Source organism: Schistocerca cancellata, chromosome 10 (genome assembly GCF_023864275.1).
Source record: "Schistocerca cancellata isolate TAMUIC-IGC-003103 chromosome 10, iqSchCanc2.1, whole genome shotgun sequence".
Classification (NCBI taxonomy): domain Eukaryota; kingdom Metazoa; phylum Arthropoda; class Insecta; order Orthoptera; family Acrididae; genus Schistocerca; species Schistocerca cancellata.
Window position 1 is genome coordinate 189707219 of NC_064635.1, and position 27948 is coordinate 189735166.

The window sequence follows — 27948 nt, forward strand, 5'->3', positions numbered from 1 at the left end:
CCCTTCAAGGTGCTGCGTGGCACCTCCTGGTATTTTGAGTCGACCATAATTTTAATGACTGCTACAGATAGCGGAATGAAAGGTGAAAACTACGTTAACAGAGAGATAAAGTTCCATAACATGAGTGATAGGGCCCAAGGCGAGAGTGTACTTCGAGGTCTCCCGTTTTACGCTAACTAGAGTGGGAAGCAGCATTATTTACTCCGCAATTACGACCAGTAACTGCCTCGCAATAACTGTGAGGCAAACAGTTCGAGGTTTTCTGTGAAACTGATATGTGGCACGGTAATGGTAGCAGTACTGCAGCACAGCTTTAAACAGATTGAAACTTTCCTCTGTATCGTCATCGCATGAAGTCCCGCCTCCTGCAGTGGGCGGAATCAACGAACTTCAACACGTACGCAGATTAGTCAACACATTATGACCACATTTCTTAACATTGTGTTGCTCCAAGTCTGGAACGCATTACAGCAACGATTGTGGGTGGCATGGGTTCGACAAGTCCTTAGTTATTTTCCAAACGTAGGTGGCAACAGACTGTTGCGCACAAGTCACGCATTTCCTGTAAATTACCGTCCCAGATGGGTTCCATAGGGTTTACATTAGGTGAATTTGGTGGCCACATCAGCGTGAGTTTACTGGCCATGGCGTCAGCCTGAATTCATCATGCCTGATACGTGGTGCTTACTGGAATTAAGGAAAACATTGAAGGGGCGACCCACCAATATAACTTTCTTGTCACACAACCTGTTTATTTAACGAGATATAAACTGTGTTTTCAGACAATCGAAGCATTTAACCATAAAATTTTCTTTAACAAAATTAACAAATTTGTAAAATTCTTTTGATGTTGAGCCTAAAGCTGAATAAGCTTTTAAACTTTGCAGAAGAAATCTGAAATACTGTACTACAAAATAGCAAACAATATGACAAGTCGAATAACTTACGGGTTTGTTGCCGGGTGACGTCGTCGACCACCGCCGATATTTCGGGAGGAGCACACCCTGCCATTCTCAAGGCACAACTGCAATGAGGAATCAATGTGCAAAGGAATTTAATACGTCGGCTGACAGAGGAGAAACAAGGAAGGTACCCCACACATAACAAGTAACCGCAAGGTCAACACACAACCAAAGATAACCAACATCAGAAATATCGATAGTGACTATTAATCAACAGGTGAGGCAGCCCTAATTCTGTGCCTCTGTTTTTTGATGAGAGACAGAGCCGGACTCCAAGCAGCATTTAGACAAAATCCACCATCTCTGTTTATAAGGTTGCTTGATAATTTGATTTCAACAGCTTCCTTAATGACACTATCGCAATAGCTGGACGTGCAAGCCAGAAGCTCCGTGTTGTTGTATTCCATAGGATGACCTGTGTCAAGGCAGTGTTCTGCAATAGCGGATTTGCTCGGCTGTTGTAGGCTTGTGTGACGCTTACGATCAATACACTGGTCTTCCACAGTCCTGATTGTCCGACGATGTGTGACGTTTCATATATTGGATCCCAAACCGTCCCTTCTGACAAATTTATTTTAAGTAAAGCCTTGGTGACAGCTGGCTGATTGTCAGTTATTAAGACCGCTCTGAGGGAACGTCTTAAAACATTACTTTTAAACACATATTACAACAGAACTCACTCGGCAGAACCACAACATCCAGCTAAAATACATGAATAATGACCCACTCTTTCAAACACAGAAACGAACAGCTTAGTACAACAGGTTGTTCAGACTATAGCTAGTGACTGAAAAAAATTACAGTCAAAGAATTGAACCTGGCCGGCTCGTGTGGCCATGCGGTTCTAGGCACTTCAGTCTGGAACCGCGGGACCGCTACGGTTGCAGGTTCGAATCCTGCCGCGGGCATGGATATGGGTGATGTCCTCAGGTTAGTTAGGTTTAAGTAGTTCTAAGTTCTAGGGGACTAATGACCACAGCCATTTGAACCATTTTTTTTTTTAGGCTGCTAAGAGCTAAATCTGAACACCAGGTCCCTCTTTTGTTTAAAGACAAGGCCTAAGTGCAGTTGTTCCGGCTGTATTTATGACCACAAGTTGATTAATTAGAACATTAATGATCGGGTACAAATCAGAAAGGAAAGGCAATATAATAGCGGGACAAATTTTCAAACGACAACCAGTGTCTTAGTGCAATACGAGGTGCATTCAAGTTCTAAGGCCTCCGATTTTTTGTCTCCAGACTGGAAAGAGATAGAAACATGTGCATTGTTTTAAAATGAGGCCGCGTTCATTGTCAATACGTCCCAGAGGTGGCAGCACCTTACGGCAGATGGAATTTTACCGCCAGCGGCGAGAATGAGAACTGTTTTAAATACTTAAAATGGCGACGTTTTCCTCACTTGAACAGCGTGCAATCATTCGTTTTCTGAATTTGCGTGGTGTGAAACCAATTGAAATTCATCGACAGTTCAAGGAGACATGTGGTGAGGCGTCGAAAGTGCGTTCGTGGGTGCGACAGTTTAATGAAGGCAGAACATCATGTGAGAACAAACCGAAACAACCTCGGGCTCACACAAGCCGGTCTGATGACATGATCGAGAAAGTGGAGAGAATTGTTTTGGAGGATCGCCGAATGACTGTTGAACAGATCGCCTCCAGAGTTGGCATTTCTGTGGGTTCTGTGCACACAATCCTGCATGACGACCTGAAAATGCGAAAAGTGTCATCCAGGTGGGTGCCACGAATGCTGACGGACGACCACACGGCTGCCTGTGTGGCATGTTGCCAAGCAATGTTGACGTGCAACGACAGCACGAATGGGTCTTTCTTTTCGTCGGTTGTGACAATGGATGAGACGTGGATGCCATTTTTCAATCCAGAAACAAAGCGCCAGTCAGCTCAATGGAAGCACACAGATTCACCGCCACCAAAAAAAGTTCGGGTAACCGCCAGTGCTGAAAAAATGATGTCCATGTTCTGGGACAGCGAGGGCGTGCTCCTTACCCATTGCGTTCCAAAGGGCACTACGGTAACAGGTGCATCCTACGAAAATGTTTTGAAGAGCAAATTCCTTCCTGCACTGCAACAAAAACGTCCAGGAAGGGCTGCACGTGTGCTGTTTCACCAAGACAACGCACCCGCACATCGAGCTAACGTTACGCAACAGTTTCTTCGTGATAACAACTTTGAAGTGATTCCTCATGCTCCTAGTAACTTTTGGGTTTTCCAACAATGAAAGACACTCTCCGTGGCCGCACATTCACCAGCCGTGCTGCTATTGCCTCAGCGATTTTCCAGTGGTCAAAACAGACCTTTAAAGAAGCCTTCGCCGCTGCCATGGAATCATGGCGTCAGCGTTGTGAAAAATGTGTACTTCTGCAGGGCAATTACGTCGAGAAGTAACGCCAGTTTCATCGATTTCGGGTGAGTAGTTAATTAGAAAAAAATCGGAGGTCTTAGAACTTGAATGCACCTCGTACTACTGCCTATATTGACGACCAAGGGACGACCGAGTAAAACTCTGAGGGTCGGGTGCAAACCAGAAAATAATAAGGAGGGCAGGTAGACACTGACACCAATCACCACGAGGATTGCAGGATGTTACTCCCCTTTATCAGCAAGCAGCTCCGTGTGTCCACGGTGCGCCGGGCGGTTGCTGAGTGGTGCCGATGACAGCCAGGCCACGAGCGGTCGTCCGACACGAATGATGGCAACCAACCGACGGGATGTGATCAAGAAGTCAGTATAAATTTGAAAACTGAATAAATCACGGAATAATGTAGATAGAGAGGTACAAATTGACACACATGCTTGGAATGACATGGGGTTTTGTTAGAACCTAAAAAAACAAACAAAAAAACAAAGTTCACAAAATGTCCGACAGATGGCACTGGACAGCAAAACGTCAGTGACTGCGCATGACAATCGTGTATAAAAGGAGCTATAATGAGAGAGAATCAGATGCGCCAGCAGTCGCAGCATGTTGACATTACCTGAAAAGACGCTTTTAGTGAAACTGTATTATCAGAATGGGGAATGTGCGAGTTCAGCGTTACGATCCTATCGCCATAGGAAGGGGATTCGAACGGGTAAAGGTCCGTTGACAAATGCAGCTGTGGCGAGAATGATTTCGAAGACACAGGTTGTTTAGACGATACACCCCGTAGTGGCCGACCGAGCACAAGGCGTATTGCTGCAGAGACAGTTCAGGAAGAAAAGGAGACTGTAGCGGGTTCGTCTATGCACGGGGAAGTCGGCGCTTGTGCAGTCGCACGTCGCACCGGCATTCCATACACTACTGTTTGGTTGGCACTGAGGCGTACCCTCCGATGCTGTCCGTACAAAATCCATCGGAATCATGAACTGTTACCTGGCGATTTAGCGAAGCGGAGGGCATTTGCGGTGTGGGCGTTTCAATTGATGGCGGAAGATGACGGTTGGTTGAGTAACGCGTTGTGGACCGACGAAGCTCATTTCACGCTCCGAAGGTCTGTCAACGCCCACAACTGCAGAATTTGTGCTACCGAAAATCCTAGAACTGTCGTGTAAACTCCACTGCACGACGAGAAAGTCACGCTATGGGTTGGTTTTACCACATCTACCGTTATCGGGCCTTTTTTCTTCAAGGAAATGCGTGATTCTGGTTTTGTAACTGCTACCTTGACGGGTGAGAGGTACGCCGATATGCTACAGAATCGCATCATCCACAGCCTGGCTGATAAACACCTGTTGGAACGTACGATGTTTATGCAGGATGGCGCTCCACCCCACATTGCTAGGCGCGTGAAAGATCTCTTGCGCGCGTCGTTTGGTGATGATCGTGTGCCCTACCGCCACTTTCGTCATGCTTGGCCTCGCAGATCCCCAGACCTCAGTCCGTGCGATTATTAGCTTTGGGGTTACCTGAAGTCGTAAGTGTATCGTGATCGACCAGCGTCTCTAGGGATGCCGAAAGACGACATCCGACGCCAATGCCTCACCTCAACTCCCGACATGCTTTACAGTGCTGTTCACAACATTATTCCTCGACTACTGCTATTGTTGAGGAGTGATGGTGGACATATTGAGCATTTCCTGTAAAGAACATCATCTTTGCTTTGTCTTACTTTGTTATGCCAATTATTGCTATTCTGATCAGATGAAGCGCCATCTATCGGATTTCTTTTTGTTCTAATAAAACCCCATGTCATTCCAATCACGAGTGTCAATTTGTACCTCTCTATCTACATTATTCCGTGATTTATTCAGTTTTCAAATTTATACTGACATTTTGATCACCCTGTATATCGGCAAGCAAAGATCTTCTAAGGACATAACCCACAGATATCAACTCTTCCTCAGATATTGGCAATGGGGCAGCAAGAGGGATAGTCGATGCTACACCTGAGTCAGTCTCGCCAGACAAAACACTGTACTAACTAAATGGCGCTAAGGCTCACAGCCCAATTCTGGCCTCGTGACACGGACAGTTATCCTGTTGGAAGACGCCATCATAGTCAGGGAAGACATCATGCGTCAAAGAGTGTACATGGTCCACAGTCACGCATTCTATAGCTATCACGATTTCTTCGACTACTTCCTAATGTCCCGTGGAAGCCAAGGTGAATGTCCCCCATAGCATCGTTCTGCCCCTACCGGCCTGCGTCCGTGGAGCGGAGCATGTTTGGAGCAGCCGTTCATCTGCGTGAGGCGTATTTGTACACGTCCGTTGGTCTGGTGTAGAGGACAGACGTTCGCGAACGAATGGGTCCAAAAGAACTGTTCACCAAAGTGAACAGAAACACCGAGGACGATTTCTAAGGAACGGTGTTCACCGTTTACTTCGGCCACGGTCGGTCTCGTTCCTGGGAATAGAAGCACACGTTCGCTTCGACCGATCTCGTTCACGTCTCGGTCTCGTTCTCCGTTCTAATTCATCTACATCAACATCTACATTTATACTCCGCAAGCCACCCAACGGTGTGTGGCGGAGGGCACTTTACGTGCCACTGTCATTACCTCCCTTTCCTGTTCCAGTCGCGTATGGTTCACGGGAAGAACGACTGTCTGAAAGCCTCTGTGCGCGCTCTAATCTCTCTAATTTTACATTCGTGATCTCCTCGGGAGGTATAAGTAGGGGGAAGCAATATATTCGATACCTCATCCAGAAACGCACCCTCTCGAAACCTGGCGCGCAAGCTACACCGCGATGCAGAGCGCCTCTCTTGCAGAGTCTGCCACTTGAGTTTGTTAAACATCTCCGTAACGCTATCACGCTTACCAAATAACCCTGTGACGAAACGCGCCGCTCTTCTTTGGATCTTCTCTATCTCCTCCGTCAACCCGATCTGGTGCGGATCCCACACTGATGAGCAATACTCAAGTATAGGTCGAACGAGTGTTTTGTAAGCCACCTCCTTTGTTGATGGACTACATTTTCTAAGGACTCTCCCAATGAATCACAACCTGGTACCCGCCTTACCAACAATTAATTTTATATGATCATTCCACTTCAAATCGTTCCGCACGCATACTCCCAGATATTTTACAGAAGTAACTACTACCAGTGTTTGTTCCGCTATCATATAATCATACAATAAAGGATCCTTCTTTCTATGTATTCTCAATACATTACATTTGTCTATATTAAGGGTCAGTTGCCACTCCCTGCACCAAGTGCCTGTCCCTCGTTCCCGACTCGTCTCTCTCGGCTGGTTTCGTTCTCTTTTGTGTAGTCAATCGTTCTAGTTAAACTTTTTCTTACTTGTATGTATTTTTTTCAGTCATGAATCTTCTGACTGGTTTGATGCGCGCCGCCCCGAATTCCTGTCCCAACCTCTTCATCTCCGAGTAGCACTTGCAACCCACGTCCTCAATTATTTGCTGGATATTCCAGTCTCTTGTCTTCCTCAACAGTTTTTGCCCTCTACAGCTCCCTCTAGTACCATGGAATGCATTCCCTCATGTCTTAACAGAAACCCTACCATCCTGTCCAGTCTTCTAGTCAGTGTTTCCCACATATTCCTTTCCTCTCCCATTGTGTGTAGAACCTCCTCATTCCTTATCTTATCAGTCCACATAATTCTTAACATTCGTCTGTAGCACCGCATCTCAAATGCTTCGATTCTCTTCTGTTCCGGTTTTCCCACAGTCCATGTTTCACTACCTGCTATGCTCCAAACGTACATTCTCAGAAATTTCTTCCTCTTATTAAGGCCTATGTTTCATACTAGTAGACTTATCTTGGCCAGGAATGCCCTTTCTACCGGTGCTGGTCTGCTTTTGATGTCCTCGTTGTTCCGTCCATCATGGGCTGTTTCGCTGTCTAGGTACCATAATTCCTTAACTTCATCCACTTCGTGACCATTAATTCTAATGTTAAATTTCTCGCTGTCCTCATTTCTGCTACTTCTGATTACTTTTATCTTTCTTCAATTTAAACTTTTGTTCACTCTAATGTGCTATGAATATGAACGGGTTAACCACTCTGTATATAGTGTTAACTTAAAAAGTCTGTGCCGATTATGACATTTTAAGGATAATACACATGTGGAATTTATTTCTGAAATATATTAAATTAAATGGTTCAAATGGTTCTTACCACTATGGGACTTAACATCTGAGGTCATCAGTGCCCTAGACTTAGAACTAATTAAACCTAAAGACATCACACACATCCATGCCCGAGGCAGGATTCGAACCTGCGACCGTAGCAGTCACGCGGTTCCGAACTGAAGTGCTTAGAACCGCTCGGCCACCGCGGCCGGCCATATTAAATTAAACAATGTCAATAAAGTGAAACACATGATCTCAAAACACCTACTTTCCATCACCAACATTCAACCTGTCGTATCTCACTCAAATTTAGAGATAGAAATGTATTGTTTTTAAAATACAGTAGTTCAGAATTTAATGGTTCAAATGGCTCTGAGCACTATGAGGCTTAACTTCTGAGGTCATCAGTCGCCGAGAACTTAGAACTAATTAAACCTAACTAACCTAAGGACATCACACACATCCATGCCCGTGGCAGGATTCGAACCTGCGACCGTAGCGGTCGCTCGGTTCCAGACTGTAGCGCCTAGAACCGCACGGCCACTCCGGCCGGCTCAAAATTTTATGCTGAAAGTAAAAATTACAATGTAGTAAAAACACAGGTACGTCGAAAGATTTTTTGAAGGTCTGAAATAAAGCAAATACTGAAAACATGTTTTAAACGATCATAAATGAAAAATTATGTACTTCGCAAAACCATAAAACGTCATATTTTGTAATGAAGTCTGACAAATGCTGCAGAACAAAAACAGTCTCGGTTGCGAAATTATTTAATGCCAATGACGTGTTTCACCATGTTGGGGAATCATCATATTGTGGACAAGTAGCTGCATACGCGACCCCAAGACCACATATAATGTAAAACAGACGCCAAAGTAAGCGGATGTATAATCCATCCGTCATGAATGTTTGTGCGCGTCAATACAGACATTGTTCCGTATGCTGCTCGTACCGGGATTTTGTAAGCGTGGCCATCTTGTACTACCACGGCGTAGCCTATGTTGTGCTCGAGGCCCACTTGATGGTTTCAATGTTTCATGACGGCTGGATTATACACTGAAGAGCCAAAGAAACTGGCCGACGTGCCTAATATCATGTAGGACCCCCTTTAGCATGCAGAAGGGCCGCAACACGACGTGGCGTGGATTCGACTAATGACTGAATTAGTGCTGTAGGGAACTGACACCATGAATCCTGCAGGACTGTCCATAAGTCCGCAAGGGTACGAGGGGGTGGAGATCTCTTCTGAACAGTGTGATGCAAAGCATCCCAGATATGCTCAATAACGTCCATGTCTGGGAAGTTTGATGGTGGAAGTATTTAAACTCAGAAGACTGTTACTGGAGCCACTCTGTAGCAGTTCTGGGCGTGTGGGGTGTCGCATTGTCCTGCTAGAGTTGCCCAAGTCCGTCGCAATACACAATGGACATGAATGGACGCAGGTGATCATAAAGGATGGTTACGTACATGACGCCTGTCAGAGTCGTATCTAGACGTATCAGGGGACCCATATCACCCCAACTGCACACCCCCTCACCGTTAAAGAGCCTCCACCACCTGACATGCAGGTTCCATGGATTCAAGAGGTTGTCTCCATAGCCATACACGGCCATACGCTCGATACAAACCGAGCGGGGTGGCGCAGTGGTTAGACACTGGACTCGCATTCGGGAGGACGACGGTTCAATCCCGCGTCCGGCCATCCTGATTTAGGTTTTCCGTGATTTCCCTAAATCGCTACAGGCAAATACCGGGATGGTTCCTTTGAAAGGGCACGGCCGACTTCCTTCCCTAATCCAATAAGACCGATGACATCGCTGTCTGGTCTCCTTCCCCAAAACAACCCAACCCCCCTCCCCCCCCCCCCCCCCGCTCGATACAATTTGAAACGAGACTCGTCCGACCAGGCAACATGTTTCCAGTCATCAACAGTCCATTGTCGGTGTTCCCGAGCCCAGTCGAGGCGTAAAGCTCTGTGTCGTTCAGTCATCAAAGGCACGCGAATAGACCTTCGGCACCGAAAGCCCATGTTTCGTTGAATGGTTCGCAGACTGACACTTGTTAATGGCCAAGCACTGAAATCCGCTGCAATTTGAGGAAGTGTAGCACTTTTGACACGTTGAACGATTCTCCTCAGGCCGAGCAGTTCTAGGCGCTAGAGTCTGGAACCGCGCGACCGCTACGGTCGCAGGTTCGAATCCTGCCTCGGGCATGGATGTGTGTGATGTCCTTACGTTAGTTAGGTTTAAGTAGTTCTAAGTTCTAGGGGACTGATGACCACAGCAGTTAAGTCCCATAGTGCTCAGAGCCATTTGAACCATTTGATTCTCTTCAGTCGCCGTTGGTCCCGTTCTTGCACCATCTTTTTCCGGGCGCAGCGACGTCGGATATTTGATTTTTTACCAGATTCCTGATATGGACGATACACTCGTGAAATGATCGTACGGGAAAAACCCCCATTCATCGGTACCTCGGAGATGCTGTGTCCCATTGCTCATTCGCCAACTATAACACCACGTTCAAACTCACATGTTGACAACCATCCTCTGCAGCAGCAGTAACCGACCTAAGAACTGTGCTAGACCCCTGTTGTCTTATATAGGTGTGGTGTCACCGCCAGACACCACACTTGCTAGGTGGTAGCCTTTAAATCGGCCGCGGTCCGCTAGTATACGTCGGACCTGCGTGTCGCCACTGTCAGTGATTGCAGACCGAGCGCCGTCACACGGCAGGTCTAGAGACACTTCCTAGCACTCGCCCCAGTTGTACAGCCGACTTTGCTACAGATGGTTCACTGACAAATTACGCTCTCATTTGCCGAGACGACAGTTAGCATAGCCTTCAGCTACGTCATTTGCTACGACCTAGCAAGGCGCCATTATCATTTGCTATTTATCGTGTGATGCATGTACCGTCAGACCGATGTTCATCAATTATGGATTAAAGTTAAGTATTCCAGAAGCTACGTACTTTTCTTCCTATAATAAACTCCTATAACTGTTCCAGACCTCACGCCAGCCTGCGTGAGCTTAGACGCGTGCCTTTAGGCTACCAATCATAGTGACTTGGCTGTCTTGCCAAGTGACAACAATAGGCATTTCCAACCGCAGTGTCGTATTCTGCTCTCTTTACGTATCTCTGTATTTGAATACGCATAGCTATATAAGTTTCTTTGGCGCTTCATTGTGTGTCCGCTTAGCTTGGTGTCTATTTTACATTATATGTCGTCTTATGATTGATGGGTTTTATGATTGATGGGTCACGTATCCAGCTACTTTTAGACAATCTGAAGATGCCCCAAAAGTGTGACACGCGTCATTGACATTAAATAATTTCGCAACCGAGAGTGTTTCTGCCCTCAAACGCTTTTGAACCGTTTGCTGTAACAGCCTGCCACGGTGGAAAGTGATTTTTTCTTTCCTGACAAACGTTGTGTTTCTTTCCGTAAGTATGGGACATAACTGCATCTCGTGCAAAGGCCTTTGCCTCCAACCAATAAGTAAAACAACTACTCGACCGAACAGCACGCCACTATATCACCTCGCCTTGTCTCGCTAGCCAGCAAGCAATAACACGTCCATCATTTTTCACCGAGGCGTTCCACAGCTCCCGTATGAAACAACCTGAGGCACCCCCGCCCCCTTTCGCCCACCCTTAGCGGTCAAGTTATTTGAGGTGGCGGTGGGTGATTTTTCGCCAGTGTAAATGCCAGGTCGGGTTAATCAAGGGGTGATTAATGCGGCCACCGCTACGACGGGGCCCTGATTAATTACTGCCGCATTATAGGGAGGGGGTGTAGGCTGGCCCTTCCAGACCAACGGTCGGCAGCTGGCGGCGAAAGGTCAGATCGCGCGCGCATCAGACCTCAATTTCGCGATACGCTCAGGTGGAACAAAATCCACGGACCTCGCTACGGTCGTGGAAATCCGCAAGCAAATTGTTCCGACGACTGTGGCACCGAAACAATAGCCATCAGAAATGCTTACGCTAGCATTTTTATTCGTTACTAGTCACACAACCCGCATCTAGTAAGTGAATTATTTTATTATGTAAAAGCCAGACGGCTGTTTTTATGACTGTCAATTTAATTATGACCAACAAGGGGACCCTCAATACTGTAAATCACGGATTTTGATGCGCTTCAAATATGTTGCAGGGACATTTAACCTGGGTCTCTGCCTATCCGGATTTTTAGCGACGGGCCTTGGTTTTTGAGAAAAAAATCTATTTTGAAGTTCATTGCGCGCTTCCTATACGCGTAACATTACACATATTCCAAGCAAGTCAATGTAGCGCAGCGGTAAATATACATGGCTACCGCGCTTTAGGTACCGTGTTTGAATCCTGCTCCCATATGTTTTTTTTTTTTTTTGTATGTACGCAAGAACTGTCCGGCAAATTTGGTCCTAGCGTTTCAAAAACGATAGAATTAACTGGGAAATACAGAAATGTAGTCGTGTCCTGCACGAAATCCGGGAAGTTCACGAAACTGGCGTACGAAGAATTTTTGCGTTCTGTAAGTCTTCTGTACGTGGGACAGACATATTTTTGTACATTATCGATTCGTGAGGAGGGCAAACCGATTAACCTTTATACGATCATCTATTCAATGATTAAAGGAAAGCGAGCGCCTCAGCCTAAAAATGCTCCCACCAAACTGCACTCCTTATTGCCAGCCCTGTGATGTTTATTTTTACCGACAGGCGAAATTCTTCACAAAAATTGATGAAAGACAAAAGAGAGATCGCTTCTAGGGAAGACTGGATAAAATTACATTCGCTAACCGTACATCAATTCAGCGCACCTAATTTTGAAAGCCTGATTAGATACGCCTGGTGTGGTGTCACCGCCAGACACCACACTTGCTAGGTGGTAGCTTTAAATCGGCCGCGGTCCATTAGTAGATGTCGGACCCGCGTGTCGCCACTGTCAGTAATTGCAGACCGAGCGCCACCACACGGCAGGTCTAGAGAGAGGTACTAGCTCTCGCCCCAGTTGTATGACGACTTTGCTAGCGACTACACTGACGAAGCCTTTCTCTCATTTGCCGAGAGATAGAATAGCCTTCAGCTAAGTCCATGGCTACGACCTAGCAATGCGCCATTAACCATATCTAGAGAGAGTCTCACTTGTATCATCAAGAATGCTGTATACAAATGATGGATTAAAGTTAAGTATTCCAGCAGCTACGTACTTTTCTTTATAGCATTCATTACGTATCCTGTTTCAGACCTAGCGCCACCTGCGTGAGTTGACGCGTGCATTTCGGCCTCCTCTTGCCCCACAGTGTTGGCTCTTCTGCCAACACTACACCTGGTTCGCATCGATGAAAGAGAAACCTTTTTGAATGCAACAGAATCGTGTTTCCCGGTATCGCTCATGAAGAAACCGTGCGCCTGCAAGATGGTTGCTTTCATAAAATGCGTGTGCTGCTGCGAAAATTTGTGCTTCGGTTGTTGCTATGATAAGTATCACCCACAATATTGTTCTGGCACTCAAGCAATGTGGACGATGAAAAATATGATTCCGTAACATTGTATGACAGAAAAAATTAATAACTGAATATGTCTTAATAATTTCGCACACCTTACACCGTTTGTTGATATTCTTTGGAATAGAATTGAAAAATTCGGTCGAGTTTGAAAAAAGAAAAAAAAACAAACAAAAGCACACGAGCAGGATTCGATCACAGTATTCCCAGCGCGGTAGTCTTAAACTTTTACCGCTGCGCTACGCTGACTTGGTCGGAATATACGTAATCTTATGGTTATACAAAGCACGCAGTGAACTTCAAGAGCAATTTTCACAAAAACCAAGGCCCGTCGCTAAGAAAACCGGATAGATAGGTACTCAGAGTAAGTTTTTCTACAATATATTTGAAGCGCATCAAAATCCGTGATTTACAGTCATTGTCAGCATGTAAAACGTTATTGTAGTTCTGAAGAAGACCAATTTATATGGTTTGAAACCGAGGTCAAGATTCTTTGATTACTATCTTCCGCAACTGGTGGCTATATTTATCTCAGAAATTAAAAAATTAAAATTTCTATTTACGGTTACATAAAGCTCTTATAAAAGGGAGTATAACAGTGGTGTACAACATCTAAATTAAAAAGAAGTCTTGCAATTATTAATGACTCTTTTGGGCCTGGGTTGCAGAGCAAATTTTGTCAAAGAGGGGTTTAAAAATAGAAAAAGTCACTCTGAGTTCATCTGTCTCTGTTCAGCTGAGATTTATACTTCTGTCTTCAAAGCAGCCAAAGCAGACAACCCGGTTTCGCAAAAATAAGATTTTAAAAATTGGTAATAGGATACGAAATGCAAATGTTTTTAATGTAAAAATCCAATCTATCCACCCTGTCCAAAATTCATTGTCTTTTGATTTTGCCACTTGCCGTGGAATCTTAGGCAGCTGAGAGACCTTTGGGAGTATTTTGGCACGCCAGTTATAAGACGGAGAGCAATAGACGACTATCGATTATGCATTTGTCAATATAGCGGATAGATGTTGCAAAATGGCAATAAATTTACCTATCTTATACTAAACCAGTGCTTCTCAGCCTTGCAATATTGGCGACGCAATTTTGTGTCTCATAATTTTCTTCCCATCATCCTCCTCTCCTGCCCTCCCTTTCCTCCTACATTAACTATACATACATTCGGAAAGTAAGGTCCGATCTGGCGCGAAATGAAAACCACAGTGAAAACCCGACGAAGCTTTGCACAAATGTATTGGCCATTGTCTCTAGTACTCCAGTCGATCGAGTCACGCCGCTCTTTTCAGTTCTGAGCACGAAGCGAACACACTAAAGACGCCTAGAAAATAGTGTACCCCGCCAAGTATGAGTGCCTGGTGAGAGATTTCGACTGATTTCGCGCAACGCCATAACGTAACTGTCATGCTTTTCCTTCTTCATGAAAATTGTCTACCGCGCACCGTAACTTTTGCGATGGGAAGTGTTTGACCACTCCCCCCCATACAGCACGGACTTGGTTCCCTTTGATTTTCATGTCTGCTCACATGAATCGCTGGCTATGAAGGAGAGATTTTGGCACAGACGAGCTACAAAGCAGTGTAAAAGGCACCGCCGGCTGCTTCTGTGACGAGCGTGTTGAAAAGTTGCTGCAACGTTACGACAAATGTAAAAGTCGGAGCGGCGTCTGCGTAGAAAAGTACCTGTAAGGTATAGCTAACTGTTGCAAATAAAACATTCCTTAAGTTTGACAGTGGTTTCCACTTCACGGCCGATGGGAATTTACGTTCAGAACAGCCTTCGTATATAACCATATCGTATGAGATGCGTGGGAGGGGGCAGGGCGCGATGAAAATTATGACAAAAAAACTGCGTCGTCAATACTGAAGGTTGCGAAATACTGGCTTAGTGTAAGCTACGTAAACCACACCATGCACGATTCTTTAAAGAATCCAATTCCCGCGTACAAGAGCCAGTCAAATGAAAACGAGACACCTGGGATAAAGTAAGTGAACTGTCTGTTATTTCAAAGTAATTACCGTAACTATTATTAAGTGTATCCCTCTGTTCCTTCACCGAAAAACGTTTGCGGATGCCCACAGAACCGTGACTGTACAAAGGGGTGCACAGCCTGAATCATGTTTGTAAGAGGATCGAGGGGTAAAAACATAACAGAAACAAAAATAACTACAAAAAGATCTAAGCGAAACCAAACACAGTGTGATTGGTACATTACATTTGACTCAGAAGTTATTAATCTGGATTTGGATTTCGCCAACGAACACTGATGTTTGTGTAAAAATGACCCGTAAATGTTCGATGGGATTCATGTCGGGCGTTATGGGTGACCAAATCATTCCCTCGAGTTGCACAGAACGTTCTCCAAACCAGTCCCGAACATCTGTGGTCAGTGACAAGGTGTATCCTTTTTTGGGAAGATGAAGTCCATGAATGGATGAAAATGATCTTCAAGTAGCCAAACACGACTATTTCCAGTCGATGATCGTCCCACTTGGACTAGACGACCCAGTCTATTCCATTAAGGAGCCACCCCCAACTTGTTGACAACTTGAATCCGTGTCTCCGTGGGGTCTGTGCTACACTCGAACTCTGCCATCAGCTCTCGTCAGCTGATATCTGGCCATGTCACGTCTTTCCAGTCGTCTATCATCCAACCGATTTGGTCACGAACCCAGAAGAGACCCCGATTTCGCGCTGTTAGCAAAGGTACTCCCGTCGGTCATCTGCTGCCATAGCCCATTAACGCCAAATTCTGCCGTATTGTCCTAGAGGGTACGTCCGTCGTACGTCCCACATTTATTTCTGCAGCTACTTCACGCAGAATCGCTAGTCTGTTAGCACTGAAAACTCGACACAAACACTGACATTATTACTTATAATCCGTCTTGATTGCAATTTTTTTTATTCATAATGTGTTGGCAGAAGAGCCAACACCGTGTTGCTAGAGGAGGCCGAAATGCACGCGCTTAAGCTCACGCAGACTGGCGTGAGGTCTGGAACAAGGTAAAGTAGTTGAGTCTAGTAAGAAAAGAACGTAGTTGCTGGAATACTTAACTTTAATCCATAATTGGAGAACATCGCCCTTGTTTATACATTAATTACAATCTCAATATAAACTGGTAATGGCGCCTTGCTAGGTCGTAGCAAATGACGTGGCTGAAGGCTATGCTAACTATCGTCTCGGCAAATGAGAGCGTAATATGTCAGTGAACCATCGCTAGCAAAGTAGGCTGTACAACTGGGGCGAGTGCTAGGACGTCTCTCTAGACATGCCGCGTGGCGGCGCTCGGTCTGCAATCACTGACAGTGGCGACACGCGGGTCCGACGTATACTGCCGGACCGCGGCCGATTTAAAGGCTACCACCTAGCAAGTGTGGTGTCTGGCGGTGACACCACAATTCATATGACCCGTTTCGGTTCATTCAGAACCATGTTGAGATCTGATATTTCAGTTACAGGAGTAACCAGTCCAAATTCAGCAAATTTCACATGCTGCGTCACGCCGGAAACCTTCTCAAGTGAATCATTCCAGTACAGATGATAACTCCTCCAATGCACTGCATCGTGTACGCGAATCTACCGCCATCTGTATATGTGCATAACGCTATCCTATGACTTTCGTCACCTGAGAGTATACTCCCTCCACTTCTGTATTGCCACGTGCCGTCTGTGAGTCGTTATTGCACGTTGACGTAGAATAGAGGCGGCGGTCACGTTAATGTGACTCAACCGTGTAATTAATTAATACTAAATAAAACAGTCCATCCCTGGAGCTGAGTGGTCAGCGAGTCTGGCTGCCAAGCCGAGTACCCGGCTTCGACTCCCGAACCTACTACGGAATTTTCCTTGATGGGTGGATTCGTGGTGCACTCAGTCTTGTGATGCCAACTGAGGATCTCCAGTAGAGCTACAGGACTCGCTGACCCCAGGCCCTTCTGTACCAAACCAGTGACATCATCTGCAGAGGATGACACTGTGGTCGATCGATACCCATGGGCCTGGCAGGACTATGTGCGGAGTTTACGTTAACGTATTAATCAAAACATTGCCTTTCAGCTGAAACAAATTACCAGAAACCAAGTGTTTCTCGAAGACATACGTCATACAACAATTACAGCAGTATGGTGTTCAGATAAAATGTCGAAAAACAAGTTGTCATATATCAGCCTTTGTGGTGTCAGTTCGAGGAAGCTATTTGCGAAAGAACCTACTGTGCCACTGCCAATAAGATGTGCTTTTGGACTTGAAATTAATGTTAGTAATTCTGGGGACAGTTTCTGAAAGGGAAGCCAAATGCGAAAAGATGAATTACAAGAGAAAAGCTCATAACATCAATAGGGGAAGGCCACCTTATGTTTGGAAATTCTCTTTAGCTAAACTGCAATAGTTATAGAACTCCAAAATCGTAGGATGTACAGTCAGACTATTGTTCTAGCTCCCTGATTTTATTTTCATTCACGTTAGACAACAGGAAAGAGCTTGGATCATTCAAATAATACGAAAGTGGCCACTGCGGTGTAGAGGATAATGGTTACGCGGCTAAAAAGGACTAATTAGATAGAGAGAAACCCGTTTAAACTCTGAAGAAGTGTACTGAGACCTTATCCACGGTGCAAATTACATGTTGAGAGTAAAATATTAATTAAGTTGTGTAATTATAAATTTTACCAAGAAAAAATTACTGGAGAGAAAAATTAAAGTGAATCAAAGCACTTTTGCCACAATTTTCGCACAAATAACCATTTCGCCCTCCAAATAGCCAAGCAATGTTCGTGGGACCACACAACACACTCTGGTGACTTGATCTCAACTCTGCGTAGGAAACATTTTCTAGAAACGACCAGTCCACTCCTTTTCAGCCAGTCTAGCATCCTCATTAAAATTATGAAGAGGATTATTCCTGCTGGATAGTTCAAATGCTGCGCATCGCAGATCCATAACCGTCAAGCGGAAAATCTTCTCTCCAACAGCAGGAAGTGGTCATAAATTTCTCTTTCTTGTTTAGAGTTAAAACGGACTAACTATCCAGACGCTCCTTGTTGCTACTAATACGTAGATTAGACCTATTCAAGACAACTTTCACTCGTATAGGAATGGATTTTTAATTTTATTTTTAATTTTTTTGAGTCATCAGTCTTCTGTCTGGTTTGATGCGGCCCGCTACGAATTCCTCTCCTGAGACAACCTCTTCATCTCAGAGTAGCACTTGCAACCTACCTCCTCAATTATTTGCTGAATGTATTCCAATGTCTGTCTTGCTCTACAGTTTTGGCCCTCTACAGCTCTCTCTACTACCTCGGAAGTTATTCCCCGATGTCTTAACAGATGTCCCATCATCCTGTCCCTTCTCCTTGTCACTGCTTTCCACATATTCCTTTCCTCCCCGATTCCGCGCAAAACCACCTCATTATTTACCGTATCACTCCACCTAATTTTCAACATTCGTCTGTAGCATCACATCTCAAATGCTTCGATTCTATGCCTTACAATTCAGTATCTGATTTCAGAATCTCTGCCTGATCATATTGTAATCTAACAAATTTTCCCGTATCACACGGTCTTTTCCAAGTATACCTACCTCTCTTGTGATTCTTTAACAGAGTATTCGCTATTATTAGCTCAAATTTATTACAAAAAAATGGTTCAAATGGCCATGAGCACTATGGGACTTAACTTCTGAGGTCATCAGTCCCCTAGAACTTAGAACTACTTAAACCTAACTAATCTAAGGACAGCACACACATCCATGCCCGAGGCAGGATTCGAACCTGCGACCGTAGCGGTCGCGCGGTTCCAGACTGTAGCGCCCAGCACCGCTCGGCCACTTCAGCCGGCAAATTTATTACAGAACTCAGTCTTTCTCCTCTCTCATTCCTTGTCCCAAGCCTACATTTTCCTGTAACCTTTTCTTCTACTCCTTACCTGACAACTGCATTCCAGTCCCCCATGACTTTACATTTTCATCTCCCTTTACGTACTGTATTACCCGTTCAGTATCCTCATACACTTCCTCTATCTTTCCGTCTTCATCTTCAGCTTGCGACGTCGGCATGTATACCTGAAGTATCAGTTTCGGTGTTCGTTTGCTGTCAACTCTGATAAGAACAACCCTATCACTGAACTGTTCGCAGTAACACAATCTCTCTCCTCCCTTCCTATTCATAACGAATCCTACTCCCGTTATACCATTATCTGCTGCTTCTTCACATTTCATTTCACTGATCTCTACTATACCTAGACTGAGCTTTTTCATTTCCCTTTTCAAATTTTATAGCTTTCCTACCGCACTGAAGCTTCTGACATTCCACGTCCCGACTCGTAGAACGTTAACATCCCTTCCCCAAGTTAATTGCAATAATATACTAATTCTCTCTTGAATTAATGTGTACTGTACTGGTCGCCTGTGACGATTAAAAAGAACATTATTCATGTTTGTGAAGTTAATTTCAGGACTTTTGCTAGCAATAATCTTAAAGATTCTCTCAAAATAATAACAATAATTATAATAATTATCCAGCAATAGAGATTCGCTGCAGCAAGAATTCTTCTTCTGAATCTCGGCGATGTCGGTCCCGGGACTCCACAGCTGCGGTGAGCGACAATTTAGTATTGATGGTTCTGCACAAACTCAAAGAAAAACGGGAGGGGAATGAAAAAGGCAACAGATCCTTGAGGGGAGGTTTACTATCTTTGGCCCGAAAAAATGAGAATTGTTTTCTCGGCATGTGTTATAGATATCAATGTCAAATTTTGTCAAAATTTTTATTGATATTTCCTCTACAAACTCAAATTTTTTCAACCGGAAATGTCGAAGAGCAAAGGCGGAAGTGCCGTCTGAACGAAACAAAATTTCGGTGTAGACCTCCACGCGCTGTATGTCACAGGTCAGCCGGCTCGTCTGAAATCAAAACTGAGTTGACGTTAGCGAAGTATATAAGATTCTTTCGGAGTTGTATCTCGCTTAAGTTATTTCGACAATAGGAAACAAAATGGCGACCATTTGAAAAAATAGTGTTTTTTCATCGATTTTTCGACTTCGTCGGCCAAGTAAAAATATTTACAGTTGGTGGATCGGAATAAAAGTAGTACAACTCCCAGACAATTTAGTTAGCTTCGTCGGAAGCAAAGAATCATGTCAATCGGTTCAGTAGATTTAAAGTTACCATAGCGCGCGATAAAAGAAAGGTCATTTCGGGAAAAACGCGATTGAAGTTTTGACTACATATAAATGCAATATTATACAACTTACGTTCGATCTGCTGTTCCGGGTTCATATACTAGTCCTTCGTTTTTCTCATAGAAGGCGTTCTGCTCGATCTGGGCCATCCTGCGCTGCTCCAGAGCCGCTCGTACGGCCGGTGACAAGCGGGTTTCGGCCGCTTGAATCCGGTGGTAGTCCGAATGCTTGGCGAACTGCGTCGAATAGAGTCCCAGGGTGACGTCCACCGTTGTCATACTCTTCGTTGAAGCTGCTCACTGCCAGGAAAGTCGCAATCTCTACAGTCTTCGCACCAGAAAGCAAATGCTTCGGGGATAACTTCCAAACACACGCGATCAAACTTCCATTTGAATTTCGTATGTTTCCTCCCAAGCACCGGTACAATAATTCGTCCTCCGAAAGAAAATAACTGATGCGTGAAAACTAGTGCCGATTTTAGGCAGGTCTATTTTTTTTTCAACCGCGAATAACAAACATTTCCGTTCCGTATTCGGAAAAACCGTTCCAGGGGTGAATTCTAAACACGTTTATGGACCGAAAAATGCAATTTTAAAAAATCGATATTTTTAACCGAAAGATAGTAAACCTCCCCTTAATCGTTGTGGCGAGAATAAATCCATATCCGGGATACTAGACGTTATTTTTTAAAAAAGATGGCAATGTCGCTCGCCACTGGTTTTGATACGAGTTACTATAAATTCGATGCAGGCTCTTGAAATTACTTTCACCGCATGATGTAAATCTTGCTGGTGAAACTAAACGTATACAATGTCCAATGTGAAGTGTCGGGTTTTTAAAAGAATGAATTACCTTGTCCTGTTTTTTTTTGTTTGTTTGTTTGTTTTTTGTCTTTGACGATGAATATATTCGCCGTTTATTCATCAAGATGAGCTCTTTCGAATTGCAATGGTTTTTAATCCTTCCACAATTTCTATGTAGACACCAAACATTAAAGTCACAATTCTGATTCCAATGGCGGACTATCCCTTTCATACAACAATATATACCGCTCTCTAATCCCGCTACGAAGACAACACGAAAACAAAAAAATTAGAAATTACATTCAAGTCAGCTAACGACGCCAGAGATACTATGTACAAGTCTGTTTTTAGCATCGCTACTGCCACTCGCAGCCACTATATCTTTGAGTGTCAATATTACAGTCGTAGTTTTTCATTATCAATGATCACGGTACGGGACTACAAGTCCCACCGCCACACCTTCACCTGCCCATGTTAGGCAATAAATTCTGCCTGACTCATGTAGTACTATCACCGTCAGAGGGTGGTACGGGACTACAAGCCCCACCGCCACACCTCCAAAGTGAATTGCAGTGACGCAGTCACTGCACAGTGGAAATTTACTGGCTCACCAAACATATCACCCCGGACTACAAGTCCATTTAAAAAAAAAAAAAAAACATTATCAATGAGAGAAGTGGGTATAGATTTTAGAAAAATTCAATACTACAAGGAAGTTCCGCGAGGCAGCCGTTGCGGAATACGCCTCTCAGAAGAGTAAAGATAACAGGAAGTAAGGTACTAGTCTCAACCAACTAAAACCAGTAATTATATAATAACACACAGAAAGGATTGTATTTATGATAAAAAATAATTAAGAATAATTTTAATTAACTGACCAATAATAACATATTAAAAACGTTATCCTTTCGTTGGTTATTCAATCCTGATCTCATGGTCACCTCCCACTTTGTAGTCCCTCCCTGGAGATGCGAATGGAAGATTATTCCGGAATCTTTTGCCAAAGGAGAGATACGCAACTAGTTGCAAGAAAAAACGTTTGGCTCAGTAGCTGTTGTTTTTTGTGTTGCAGCAACGGCTGATGCTTAAGTTTGGAACTCGAGTGCCAGCCCTGTGGACTGCGGCAGATAAGTTCCTCGCGAGGGCCAAGGCGACGCAGCCGTCGACTGCACCTGCTGCAGACAACATCGTCATCGAACCTACGCCGGAATCCCGGTTTCAAGAGGTGAGAACACAATGCCTGCAACATTATTAGGGGGAGGGGGTTTCATACTGCCAACACATCAGCCCTTTGTACGGATACACTTTAAGAAGAAGTTCTGTCTGTCTTTCGCTTGATAATTTGCACACTCTCATTTAACTGGTGTTGTTTCGCTATCTTCAGGGGATCCCATAATGAAAAGGTGCAGTGACACCTACCAGCCTCCGTATCAAAAATGGTTCAGATGGCTCTGAGCACTATGGGACTTAACTTCTAAGGTCATCAGTCCCGTAAAACCTAGAACTACTTAAACCTAACTAAACTACGGACATCACACACATCCATGCCCGAGGCAGGATTCGAACCTGCGACCGTAGCGGTCGGGCGGTTCCAGACTGTAGCACCTAGAACCGCTCGGCCACTCTGGCCGGCAGTCTCCGTATCATGCGCTGATATTCACGTGTTTGTGCAGTCCGCCACTCCCTTCCAAAACAAACAAAAAAGGATCTCAGAGAGCTAGAACCAAAGTTTGTACAGGGTGAACCACAACCCTTTCGGCATACTTTCAGCAGTGGTAGTGTGGGTTAAGCAAGGAAAAACTTCTAGTAAACATGGGCATTAAAATACATAACTAAACCGCTGTGAGTACTTTTTCATCTACGCTTCTGTGAGAGACATCTCTTCTACTGAAAGCTCTACCTTTCCATATTTTGAGAGGTGGTAATATAGTCCAAACCAAGGAAAAAAGTCTACGAAACAGGGCCTCTAAAGTGCATACACATCTCTTATACTGATCCCCACCCTGTTAAACACAATCATCGTTCACCATATGACATACACTGGTCTCCTCTGAGCTTATCCATTCATTACAGTCTTCAGTTAAACTAAACATGTTTATTTTTGCGTGTTCTGTGATCTCGTGGAAATACGCACGTCTTGGTCTCTTCTCGTCTCTTGGAAACCGGGAAACTTTTGTTTTCACCAAGTGCACTTGGCATGAAACATCCAGGGTGTATTTGGAGGGATGATAGTATTAGTGAGTCTGAACAAAAAACGTCATTTGAGTACGTCCTGTTCTTTGCAGTTCACGAGCAAACTGATGAAAACAGTTGGGATCATAATAAATGGAGGTAACACTAAATGAACGATCTGATATTCTGGATCATTCTGTACATTTGCTCACAAACAATGTTCAAAAATTACACCGTCAACTGCGATGCATTTTGCAGCTCTTGTAGGCAGCTGATGTGTTGCTGATCTGATCTCATTCGTACGGTCCTTGACTTAAAAACACGCTTGTAAAATACGAGCGATAAATTTCTCCTTTGTTTTCACTCTGCGCTTGTAGAATTTGCTCTGAAACCCACTCCACAAACAGTAATCTAACGGAGTAGGATCGACAGATCTGATACAATTAAATTTGAGTGTTGCCTTTATCTACGGTAATGATATAAGCTGAAGCTGAGGAAATTGATTAAAATTTGTGCCATGGTCAGGAATTAAACCCAGGTCTCCTTGCTTACTAGGCACAAATACTAGCCATTACACCACCACAGCAAGCCTATAGTGCTGCGTGGAGTAACTCAGTCCAATAACATCCTGCCACAAAAGATGTGTATTTAAGTATGGGCAATGGACTAAGGTACTCCATGTAGCAATCGTGGCTATGATGCTGTAGTTTTGTAATGGCTAGCATGCCTTCCTAGTGAACAAGGAGACCCGCTTTCTTATCCCAGGCATGACACAAATATTAGTTCATTTCTTCAGCTTCCATCATTATGGGAGTAAGATAAGGTGACCTCAGTGACTAAGAAATGACTGCATGGTGACTGATAGAATGCTCAGGATAGGTTTCAGTGAGGTACTGTGTCACTGATCGTACGGAATGTGTAGGAGCTCTGTCGTGTTGAAAGTACATACGACGTCTTATTGCCAAAGAAATATGCTCCAAGTACTGCGGTAACACAACTTGAAGGAAATCAAGAAACCTTACTCCATTAAGAAATTTATATACAGCAATGAGCTGGTCATCAACAATAACGCAACTCACGTTCACTGAGAAACATTGTTGAAACTTTTTTTCCACAGTAACGTGCAGATTTTTCAGCTGTACATACGTGAGAGCTGCGCGTTTTGTTGATGCCGTTGCGGGTAAATGTTGGTTCATCAGACAACAGAATACGTGGAATACAGCGTTCGTTGGCAATGATCCATTCACAGAGTTCCTTTCGTTTGGCGTCATTTCCTACATGCAAATTTTGCACACTCTACCGACGATGCAGTCCCTGCTGATGTACTGTGTCCATCTCTCGTGTCCGCGGAATAACAGGCTGTAAAGTAATTCTTCTCGAGCTGTTTGTCAGGCTGCGTTCTACCATTTCAAGAATCTTCTCAGCTTCACTAGGATCTTGTTGGACGGGACGTTGTAACCCTCTTTACGTACCTGGCATTTTTGAAATTTAAGTTTACTCAAACTACCCATGAACATTTCTCACATTTCATGTAAAATCGTTAATACCCGTTTTAAAGTGGAGAAAATTAAATAAAAGAATAATAAGAGCCAATGGAATGAAGTATTACATTCAAAATAGCAAGGGGCTTCATTCAAAGAGTTTCTAACGGACGTATCTTTTGTTTCACAACTACTGTTTAAACCCAACACACGTATTGTTACGTCTTTAGCGTCTGGGAGTCTTTGTGTCCGAGATTTTAGTGTCCGAGCTTTCAGCGTCCGAGTCTCGAGTATTCGCGTCTCTTAAGTTCATACGATACTCTATGAAACAGTTAGCTTCATTGGACGCCGGGCTAGCCTCTTCTTGTCTAAGCTGTTCGTTTACGTTATTGCCAAAAGCACGAAAACTGACAGAGCTGAGATAATGCTAACGTCCAGCGAACATCTCAATCAATAAAATATCGATGTCATTAATTCCAATTTAAGAACTTCAGTTGTTGCCGAAGCTACTACTCAATCATCACGTCGCAACTTGACTTTCGATTATAGACCGTGTTGGGACATTTACTATAAAGGTAAAGTGTGACCATTCATAGCAGTGAATCATATCAAACAAACTGTGTTAATAAAAACCGAGTTAAGGAAAAGCTATATTGCCCCACAGTTTCAAGCAGAGAATCACGAGAACCGGCATTGCATTATCTCTGGACAATAACAATAACAATAATAATAATCAACAAACAGATCTAACGTCAAATTTATGGGGGAAATCTCTGAAGATTAACACAAGGAGATGGACTCTCTCCACTACTGATCAACCTGAAAAGATGATGCAAGAATGGTGCAAACTGAAATCAGTCCTCAAGACTGACCAACCAGTTACTCTCGGCAGAGGAAAATTAACTGTAGATTTCTTAGCATTTGCAGACGATCTAGCCATCTTAACTCGCGATGTTTCAACAGCCAAAAAACAGATTGACCTCCCGAAAAAAACTGTGGAGAAAGTCAGCCTGCATGTATCTTTTGAAAAGACGGAAATATGACTTGCAACAAACAAGCACCAAAATTCATGGAGACAAAATATGGCAAAATTAAACGAGTCCCACAATTTAAACATCTGGGTGAAACGATTTAGGAAAATGGAATAGAAACGAAAGCCAACGAAGTCAGATGCCAAAAGATGGACACTGCTTATCGAGTCAGTCAAAATATCTACAGTAAAAATATGTCTCCAAGCACACAAAACTGCGACATTACAGTACCGTCATAAAACCAGAATGCCTATGTGGATCAGAAACACTAATTTTAAACAGGAAAACAGACATAGAAAACATTCAGAAAAAGGAACGGAAGAGCGTAAGAAAAAATTTAGATCCAAAACTTGTAGATGAAAAGTATCGGCTCAGAGGCAAACGGGGAATGAAACAATACTCTAATATTCACAGTGACATTATAAAACGCAGATTAAGATTCTATGGACACATCAAACGAATAGTTGAATTATATGAAAACAAGAGTAAATCTAAAACAGACCAAATGAAATGGATTGGCGAAATCAAAACAGATCGGAAACTAGGAAGAATTACACCAGAGGATATCCAAAAATAGGGAAATCTTCAGATCCAAAATTCAGAAGTGGGACGTTGACCAAGAGGAGAAACCAAAGAAGAAGACTGGAACAACGTGGTCTCAAGAAAGAAAAGAAGCCCACAACAAAAGAATGAAAGAAGTATGGCACAAAGAAAGGCAAATGCACGCCACTAAGTACTTTGCGTTGTCCTAATGGGCTCATTCGTATATATATATATATATATATATATATATATATATATATATATATATATATATATATATATATATATGTTACAAAAAGGTACGGCCAAACTTTCAGGAAACATTCCTCACACACAAAGAAAGAAAATATGTTGTGTGGACATGTGTCCGGAAACGCTTACTTTCCATGTTAGAGCTCATTTTATTACTTCTCTTCAAATCACATTAATCATGGAATGGAAACACACAGCAACAGAACGTACCAGCGTGACTTCAAACACTTTGTTACAGCAAATGTTCAAAATGTCCTCCGTTAGCGAGGATACGTGCATCCACCCTCCGTCGCATGGAATCCCTAATGCGCTGATGCAGCCCTGGAGAATGGCGTATTGTATCACAGCCGTCCACAATACGAGCACGAAGAGTCTCTACATTTGGTACCAGGGTTGCGTAGACAAGACCTTTCAAATGCCCCCATAAATGAAAGTCAAGAGGGTTGCGGTCAGGAGAGCGTGGAGGCCATGGAATTGGTCCGCCTCTACCAGTCCATCGGTCACCGAATCTGTTGTTTTGAAGCGTACGAACACTTCGACTGAAATATGCAGGAGCTCCATCGTGCATGAACCGCATGTTGTGTCGTACTTGGTTCAAATGGCTCTGAGCACTATGGGACTCAACTGCCGAGGTCATTAGTCCCCTAGAACTTAGAACTAGTTAAACCTAACTAACCTAAGGACATCACAAACATCCATGCCCGAGGCAGGATTCGAACCTGCGACCGTAGCGGTCTTGCGGTTCCAGACTGCAGCGCCTTTAACCGCACGGCCACTTCGGCCGGCTGTTGTGTCGTACTTGTGAAGGCACATGTTCTAGCAGCACAGGTAGAGTATCGGGTATGAAATCATGATAACGTGCTCCATTGAGCGTAGGAGGATGAAACTAAAATGAGCTCTAACATGGAAATTAAGCGTTTCCGGACACATGTCCACATAACATCTTTTCTTTATTTGTGTGTGAGGAATGTTTCCTGAAAGTTTGGCCGTACCTTTTTGTAACACCCTGTATATATATATATATATATATATATATATATATATATATATATATATATATATATATATATATATATATATATATATAATAATGGCAGTTTATTTCACGTTAAATTAAGGGGAAGTTGTTTTCAACTGGCAAATCATCGTGCTGTGAACATGAACCCTGTGTCTTTTGGAGGAATTAATTCGGTGTACATGTGCTACGCTAATCGAAGATATCAATTGATTCTGAAACGCGAATCCGCCCCCTAGTAACTGTCAATGATCATCTTTGGCGGCAACCGCTAAACAACGCAGCTAGCCGACTGTAATAATTTCAGTCTATTAACGAAACAGGCTTTAAAAGATTTGTATAACACGGAATATAGACTCAAATTAGTGCAAAGAGCGCACATTATCAACGAATATTCACTGCAATAACAGGCAATGTTATGTAGCCTCGCTTTCTCGTACCTCAACGGGATGAAGAATACTGACTGGGCATAGAAAAAGGT

General features: G+C 43.7%; 1 protein-coding gene across 2 annotated transcripts in view; it reads left to right on the forward strand.

Moving 5' to 3' along the window:
- LOC126106647 (uncharacterized) overlaps positions 1-27948 on the forward strand; it is a 223982-nt gene that overhangs the window by 148187 nt on the left and 47847 nt on the right. For both annotated transcript variants that reach the window (XM_049913003.1, XM_049913004.1), the window contains exon 2: positions 22046-22198. In XM_049913003.1, the coding sequence (XP_049768960.1) occupies positions 22046-22198 (153 nt within the window). The remainder of the gene's footprint in view (positions 1-22045; positions 22199-27948) is intronic.